Raw genomic sequence first — 9,364 nt, 5'->3', positions numbered from 1 at the left:
TGGAAATTTGAGCCAGGTAATGCGGTGACGTAGCTCTACCGAGCACCCTCTGCTTATTTCCCCCTCCCCCTCCAGACTATTACATTTAGAAGTGAATTAAATTTACAACACACGACATAAGTACGCATTAAAATGATACTGACATGTCAGTTGCACCAGATCAACAGTTAAAATGTGACGTTTAATCGCTCTTTTCTCTTGTCGGCTGGTCAGCAAATGAAAGGTGGAAGTGATGCAATGTTTTTATGCACCTGTGCCCCCTCCTCCCACACACACACATCCATCCACACATCAACCTGGTAGTACTGAGGAGCAGGACGCGCGATCCATTGGGTGGAGCAGCAGCGTCGCGTGCTGCGGAATACATTCAGTAGGTCGTTAACGCTGCGCGCGGTTTGGTTGCAGATGCAGGTCGCTGAGTGTGAGCGCGAGGAGGGGGGAAATGGCGAACGGGCGCGGGCGGCGGTGCGCCTTGTGAGGATACAGTAGACACCCGGAGCGGTGGCAGGCGGCAGCTCGAGGACAGACGGGAGAAGGAGAGGAACCATGGAGGACTCTGAGCCCGCAGAGGACGGCTTGCTCGCGGGCTTGCGGTGGAACCGGAGCGCACGGGACCAGGCTCAGCTTAAACACAAAATCCGGGACCTGCCAGGGCTACTCAAGCACGGGCTGCACCTGCGGAAGAAGAGCGTGAGTATTTCAAAGCGACCGCTGACTTTTGTCCTTCCGTGTTTTTTTATGTTTGATTAGCAACGGGCTGACGGTTTTATCTTTTCAACCGTGAGTTTTCCCTGCACTGCTCTGTGCCGTGAGGCTGTTTCGTAACCCCGTCACGACTCAGGTGTTTTCATTTTGTTACAAGCATTACTGTCGCAGAGGCAGTGTGTGCGTGCGTGTGTGTGAGTGTGTGCGCGTGCTACATCCATAATAACTAGAATTGCTGTTGGACACCATACCTTCACACTCCGGTAGTCAAGGCAACACTACCCCCCCGCCCCCCTTCCCAACAGATTCACTACATACCTACATACATAAAAATACACACTTATATTTCTTTATACAGGCTGTATCTGTGCAGCTACACAACTGATAATTATTTCAGTTAATGATGAATTTGTCTGCTGATTTTTTTTAATCACCTGATGTCAAATGTCCTTGTCAAGTTTAGGTGATGTTTGCAAATTCCTTGTTTTTTCTCCAAACCATAACCCTTTGAAACCTCAGCAAATTTGCTTAATTTCTTAAAAGAACATGTGGGGAAGACGATGAGAAAAGAAAGAAAAAAGAAATAATAATAAATAAATAAGAAGTTTGGAAAAAGTACAAGAAAATTACCGTAAAATTACGAACAACAGCAAAAAACAAAAAAGAAATTAAAAAACAAACAAACAAGGAAATGACCTGTAAAAAGTGTTAAAAAATATAATAATTTTGTAAAATATTTAGAAATATGCAATTATAATAATTATGACTAGAGTTTTTCCCTTGCTTTTTAGTCTTTTTTCTGATACATTTCCCTTAGCTTTTATTCCAAACAATTTTCTAAGTCTACTAATTTTTTTTGAAATGTGTGAAACATTTTTTTTTTTTACCATGTTGCTCATTGCCTTTTCCCCATGTTTTTGAAAGAAATCGCCTTGCTTCATTTTCTCAGGGTTCAAAGGTTTAAATACTTGTGAATAGCATCTGAAAGCAGCACAAGAAAAGTTATGTTGCACCAGGTTTCAAACGGTTAAAGATATTCAATTTGAAATCATAAAATACTGGCAGCAGATTGCTTCACATCTCTTTTCTGTTGATCTATAATTTGACTAACTGTTTCCGTTATATTCTGTAGTAACCTAAATAAACTAGTCTAGCAATCCAAATTGGACAAATTTATAGATCAATTATAAAATATTTGTAATTTTTATTAAAAATGTGTTTTAATTAAAACTAATTTAACCTGAAAAAGTGTTAAGTATTACGTGGACATGAATAACCTGTTTAGGGGGCTTATCCAGGTTATATTCATATTGTTAACATGTGCACACAGAAATCAGGTTATTCATATTACCAGTGTACATACCAGTGAAATTGCAGTACAGTTTCTCCCAAGGTACTCCAGCTTGCATATTTGGGTTTGTCATAAACTGAATATGGTGTTTGCAGGCTCAAACACATTAACAGGATACTCCAAAAACCAGATCTTAAACGGGTTTTTCATGTCCATGTAAACACACTCACTGAGACAAAAAAATCTTATTTACAAGAGTGTCCTGGCCAAGACAGGTAGCAACAAATAAAACAATGTTGCAGACAAACAACATATAACAGTTACAGACAAAAACAAATTACAAATTCACATAAATGTGTGTGTAAATGTGTGTGACTCGTTGTGGCCAGTTGTGGAACGAGCACACAAACATGACAAGCCAAATATCTGCTCACACTGTCAGCTCCACTCATCTTCATCATCATCATCATCATCATCATCATCATCAGTGGCAGCCAGGAGAAAACGTGTCCCTGATTGCCTCTGTGGGAATCAGGGACAGAGTGCCAAGACTTCCAGTCCCACTGGTGCCAAAAAATATGCTAAAAATATGCAACATTTGTGGTGTGAAGCCCAGGAGATGAACAGTTTATGTCATGTTACAGCTTTTTATTTTGAGTGATGTTTAAAGGACTTACATTTCGAAGCTGCTTCGTGTTTCTGTCAGCTGTTTGATTAAAATGATTAGTGTGGTACCAAATGAACCATATAAACTGCAAAACAGACTATGCAAATTAGCAGTGGGCGCTATGGTCCTAAAAAAAATCATGATATTTCAGGGCATTTTAGCCGTAATGATATTCTTGATGACATGACAAATAGGAAAAAAAGATATTATTAATAACATAAAAGTGTCATAGTTATATATTTCACAACAAACAAAAATTACATAATTTCTTCAGTTTTCAAACAACAACAGTAACTCAGAGTGAGATTCAGAGTCTGTATAGCCTAGAATAGAAATATTACAACAAAATAAAATCACAAATTACGCATCCAAACCATTGCCAAATACTAAAAATACCCTTGAATCTATACCCAATGTAATGATAGGACATCATTATGTCAACAAGTGAAAATATTTCTTTTTCTATTTGAAATTATAATGGTATTATTGGGTTCTATATGATATGGCACACCCCTAAAGCAAATGTAAAAGTCTAAGAAGGAGTCCAAAACATAATGAAACCATAGAGAATGGATGAATGAATGGGTTACTTGACTATTACAGATGTGTCAAAATTATGACTCTACACCAGTCACATCGAAGAAGCAGACTGTTTCAGTCATTTCACTGTCTCATCTTTGTGTTTTTGTCCATTGCCTGAACTGAAGGGGAGGAAAGAAGGGCATACTGAGCAGATGAAGAAAAAATGTGGCTCTCCTCCTCCTGTCTTCGTCTAACTTAGTGTGTGTGCATGTGTGGGTGAGTGTGATGAGGCGTGGGTAAGTAGTGTAAAGGTATGGCTGTTCTGTGCAGGCTGGTTCTCTCCAGACACTGGCAGTTGGCTATGCTTCACCTGGCACACACACACACACAAACGGACCCACACTTGCTTTTATATTCACATATGAATTCTCCAAAAAAAGGAACTACACAGATTGTTTTTGCACGTCACTACTGTGGCACTCAGAATTTGAAATCTAAAAAAGAAAATACCGACACAATCTGAAATCACAGCATCTATTTGTTTACTTTTCTTGTTAATCCATGCTGAGTCTTCAGCTAGTGTTTCTTTTTCTTCTAATATTTGGGCCCCTTTTTAAAAAAATCTGACATAAGCATGTTTTCTCATTACCTCATGTGCTTGTTTGATGTCTGCTCACAGCTCATGAAGTGAAGTGAACCTTTTGTGTTGGTACAGAGCCATCTGTCGCCTTTGGTTCCAGCCTGCAGCAGCCTCACCTTTGAAAATCCTGTCTTGCATTATTCTCTGTTGTGACTTGCTTTGGTATTCAATTATTAGTCCTTTATTAGCTACAATACAACAGGACCCGAGATTTGCTGAAAGGAACTGACTTTTCAACTTTCAGTGCACTTGCCACTTAGGTGCCCTGTACAGGTAAGAGTTGACACAGCTCAGTCAGGTGCACGGCTGCCCAAAGGGTGGTAAAAAGGGGGAGGCTATCTAGGGCCCAGCTGCCAGAAGGGGGCCCATGGACGCTGGTCATAATCATGTTCATCCAAAGCAATGACTTGAATTTGAATGAATGACTTAAATGAATTTTATTTTGAATGAAAACATTCATAAACATATAGCCACTTATTGGCCATTTACCTGTACATATATGCAGTGGACTTAGTTTTGATGTTGTCAGAGTTAAAACATGAATGTATGAGCTCACTGGTGAGGAAACGGAGGGTCAGGCTGCTATTGCTTTGGCTGGCCAGCAACTAGCTGGACCGGAGAGACAGGTGCTGACAGGTCATGCTGACTGGCAGTGATTTTTGCTTCTCAAAAATCAGGCAGTTTTCTGAAACTAGTTTTCTGTGGATTCTTAGTCTTGGGGGGTGGCACAGTGGTGCGCTGGTTAGCACTGTCGGGTCTGAACCCACTGGCTGGCTTCGGTCCTCCTGCATGGAGATTGCATGTTCTCTCTGTGAGTTGTCTTTGTCTTCTTCCCGTCCACGCAGGTTAGGTTCTTCTGACACCAAATGACCCAGAGGTGTGAATGTGAATGTGATTGCTTGTCTGTCTCTATGACTACATTCAGACTGCAGGCAAGATAGATTTGTTTATCAAATCTGGTCTTTAATACAGACTGTCTGCACTGTTATTTGCAAGTGATCAGATCGCATTTGTATGTTCTGACATCAAAAACCTGTCTGCATGGGTTGCTGTGGTAACGACGTAGGTGTCATAGGCTAACATAGCTACGCTGGTGACGTGGCTTCCCAGTGTGGAAGCATAAGAAATAGAGATCTGTCATTTCACCCTTCAAACAAACTCGCTGTAAAGTGCGATTGTTTGGAGGTGCCTGCAGAGTGTAAGCAGACACTTTATTTTGCCGTCTGTCCATGGACTTTTGTTCTCCATGTTGTCCTCCAAAGTGTTCAACTAGTAGCAGCATGGATTCTGCCTGGTACTTCAATCACTCTGGATTTGGCATCTTTGTTGTTTGTTGTGTTGTGAGTGACACAATCCAATTTGAGATGTCCAGAGTGACCCGACTGAGACCACCTGTACAAATCAGATTGGAAATGCATTTCAAACCACCTCCAAATGTGGGATCTGACTTGCAAAAAATAGCATTTCATGGGAGTTTTTCGCAGTCCTGCTTTGTAAAATCAATCTGGATACAATGTGGATATGCCAAACAACGGATGTAGGCTGACACATGTGTCAGCTCTGTGTTACTCCCAATGTCAGCTGGGATCCCCACCCTCCTCCAGCGCCCCTGAATAGGTTCAGCAGGTAGTCTTGGTTGGATTCTGACACTGAGCAGAGGAGGAGCTGTCAGCACGAGACATGAAACTTTATTCACAGATAAAGCTGCCAACAGTAATATGAAAATAGAAGTCTATAAGGCTCTAATGCTGTATTTGTGTGTGTGTTGTTGCAGTTGGCCTTCTGTGCGTTTTCATTCTTAATGCAAGCAAAGAAAAAGATGCATGTTAAAGGTAGAGAATGTGTAAATACGCAGTGGTGCAATTTTCACAAATGATCTTAACACGCAGTCGAATCATGGTGCACCTCCAGTTTAATAATGCCATTTTGTTTGGGGTTGCAGCTTCCTCGTCTTTCTTGCTCCCTGTAATGAATTTATGGCAGACTACACTCTGGAAATCATATCCCTGCCCCCAGATGATGCCAGATTTTTCATTTTAAAATAGGTGTGAAATAAAAAAAAAAACCCAACTTAATCTTAACTCTCAGTGTGTAGTCGAAGCTTCTTGTGGATTAAAATGTGAACAAAAACACAATAACAATATTTTGACCCAAAAAAACTGTATATAAATGTACAGTATGCAGTTCCAAGCACACAGTTTATGCTTTAAAATGAGATTATTACAGTCATAATGTAGGAGCAGATTTTATGAACACTGTCTTGGAGGATAGTTGATGATATTCCTCAGAAGATTATCTCATTTATACATTGTACATGCAGCAAAACAGTGACTTGTGATGTGTTGTTATGTCTGCCAGCAGTATTTCACATCCATAACTGCATTATACCTTCGGATAAGAAAGATGAAAGGACAAGTGAGGGGTGGAGAGAGGGGCTCAACACAAATTCACACACGCTTACTGTATAAACTTACACCCATCATCAGGAGAACGACTGTATTTGACTGAAAGGATTAGAAGTATGCTAATACTGCTAAGACCATATCCACAACTTAAATAAAGTTAGGAAAACAATTTACGTAGATTTTAGGAAAAGATGCAAAATAGTACATGAACCTCAATAAAAGAAAAACGAAAAGCAAATTTAGATTTTGCTGTTTCTCAAATACTTTAGGTATTTAAATAAAGTCACAAAAGCAGTTTCCCGACAAACTAAATGAGAGTTTGATTTCTACTTTGATGTAAAAAATATGATAATTATTCATATTATTGATTGGTTATGGTTTGGTGAAGGAGTTCAAATATTGGGATGCATCTATTTCCAAAAATTATGACTATGAACCCTGGTCTCATAATGTCTAAAAAGGTTGTCAGTCAGTGTGCAGTCTACTTCTGGGAACATTTTGGTCCCCAGAAGAACACTGCAGAGTCAGCGCTCCTTGCTTTCACGCTGGTCTCCGGAGTAAAATCATTACACGACGTCAAGTTGTCCTGTCCGCTTGCTGAAGATGTGTGCGATGTGTGCAGGCAGCCCAGAGGAAGAGAGGCTTTGTCCAGTCAGACTCACCGACAATGTTATCCTCAGCTTATATTATAAGTGGTGAATTTTAATTTTTGTTCAGTTTACAATTATACAAGACTAGTACATTTTTGCTTAAAAATTACTTACTAAATAATTAATTGATCAAAATTGTTGCTTGTATATTATCTCTTGATTGATAACTCCTAATAATAGTCTGTTATTAACCCTTTGAAACCTGAGCAAATTGGCTTGATTTCTTTTACAGAACATGAGAAGGCAAGAAGCAACATAAGAAATGAACCACAACTGAAATTAGTACAAGAAAATTACATAAAAATCGGCACAAAAAAAACCACAAACCACAAACAAACAAAAAAGAAACAACAAATGGGAAAATAAAAAAGATTAGAATTTAAAAAAAAAAAAAAAAAAAATTTAAATTTTCTATAATTATGATAATTAGAAATATAGTTCTCTGGAAGTTTTTCCCTAGTTTTGTGGAAAAAAAATATCTAAATCTACACATTTCTTGCAATTTGTGAGACATTTCTTACCCAGTTGCTCATTGCCTTTTTCACCATATTCAAAAGAAATCAAACGAGGGTTTAAAGGTTTAAATCTTGTGAAAGGCGTCTGAGTAAAGCAGACGAAAAGTGATGTCAGTAAAGCTTTCAAACAAGTATACTACAGATCACTGAAGTGTTGGAAAGCCAAAGGTCATGTGTGCTGGCAGAAAGGTGTGGGTTGACAATTGGGTTTCCTAATAGCTCAAATGTGTGTGTGTGTGTGTGTGTGTGTGTGTGTGTGTGTGTGTGTGTGTGTGTGTGTGTGTGTGTGTGTGTGTGTGAGGGGGCTTGCCGAGCATACCATGCTCCAGCCCTTTACTGTGCTCAGCAATCTAATCTGAGAGTAATCCATTTCTTGCAGATAATGACCTCGCTCTCTTCTTCTCCCTCTCTCTGTATACACACTTTGAAGTCATCACACAGATAAGCGTGTCAGCATGTGCTCTCTCTTTATAGCTCTCATTCCTCCTCATTCATCTTCTCTTCTCCTCTGTCACTCTCTTTCGGCCTCCGGTACTGACAGCAGTACACTGTGATGGAGGAGTGTATCTTTGTGAGGAAACTAAGGCACAGACAAAGAGACTCCAAGAACATGGCCAGCAGACATTTCTCTCGTCGTGCGACACAGTATGAATGAAACTTCTCTGGTGCTGGCATGTCTTGAGCGAGAAGAGATGATGGCGGGGAAACAAAGACCTCCCGAAAGATCTGTGTTCACCAGACCGGGAGACAAAGAGATGGAGAGATAAGATAGGGCGACTGAGACAAAAGAGAGAAAGAAGGAGCAAGACAGAGATAGCGAGAGTCAGGAACAATTTATTTAGTCTGTGTGCTTGGCTGGCTGGTGTGCTCTACTTAACCCCCAGTCCAAACACTGCATGTCGTCATACACACAGACACAGAAAAAAGCTCTCATCTTTGCTGATATCTCGGAGGACATCCACCCCGAGCTGGAGTTTTTCACAGCCAAAAAACTGAGCTCTTTTGAAAATGTTTTCCAGCATGGATAAATCTCACACTTCAGTCTTATGTTTTTTTGTGAATGGGGAAAAAAAACATGCTTTTGGACTTAAATCACTTCCATCTTTCTCTGATCTGTCATTTTAAATGTCAATATTAGGGCTTTAACTGATGATGATTTTCATTGTTCGATTAACACAGATCATTTTCAAGATTAAACAATGAAAAGTTTGGTCTTTTAAATGTAGGAAAAAAAAAAAAAAAGCAATTTCTTGAAACTAAAGATAGTGTTTTCACACCCAAGTGTTCCCACAGGTGCGAAATATACTTTAGAAATAATTATATATATATATATACAGTATATATAAAACAAATATGTGCTACTTTTAATATAATATTAAGGTTTATTCAGTATTTCTATTCTACAAACAATAAATACATTACAGTGTGATGCTCTTTTCTAATTAGACGTAAAGCTAATCTTTATTATCTTTTTGTCTCTGTGTCTGCTGCTCTTTCTTGCTCTCTGTTTAAACACAACTGAAAAATATGTGTAATAAGTAGGCTATGTAATAAAAAAAAAAACATGATCCCAAATTGCCTCGATAATAGGCTATTTCTAATGAATATAATGAATGGGCAGATTTTGAGATTTCATTACATGGGGCCTAAAAATCAGGGGAATTGAAACTCCAGGTGGACAGCTGAGAGTGGGGCAGGACAATCAGTCGAGCTGGCAGGCTTTGGATGCACATTTCATTATTTATCACAATCAGATAATTTATATCAAATATAATACATACTTGATAATAGATAAGTAGCCAGATTCGCTCATGGCTTGTGGAGAAAACAGATCAGAAACTATCGCTGGATCATGAGCTGATATTGTGTCTAAGGCTGTTTCCCTGTTGTTATGTCAGTTCCCAGTATCAGCGTTTAGCAGAATGAACTGGTATGGGACTGGAAGTGCAAGGGGAGATAGTTAATCTAT

The 9,364-nt window shown here is 39.3% G+C and overlaps 1 protein-coding gene across 1 annotated transcript in view; it reads left to right on the top strand.

The window, feature by feature from the left end:
• The first annotated feature begins 295 nt into the window (after positions 1-295).
• rapgef5a (Rap guanine nucleotide exchange factor (GEF) 5a) overlaps positions 296-9,364 on the top strand; it is a 61,587-nt gene continuing 52,518 nt past the window's right edge. The window contains exon 1 of the mRNA XM_042506013.1: positions 296-690. Coding sequence (XP_042361947.1) covers positions 547-690 — 144 coding nt within the window. The 5' untranslated portion in view covers positions 296-546. The remainder of the gene's footprint in view (positions 691-9,364) is intronic.

This window comes from Plectropomus leopardus, chromosome 18 (genome assembly GCF_008729295.1).
Source record: "Plectropomus leopardus isolate mb chromosome 18, YSFRI_Pleo_2.0, whole genome shotgun sequence".
NCBI lineage: Eukaryota > Metazoa > Chordata > Actinopteri > Perciformes > Serranidae > Plectropomus > Plectropomus leopardus.
The sequence above is the reverse complement of the archived record's forward strand: the minus strand, read 5'-3'. Positions and strand labels throughout refer to the sequence as shown.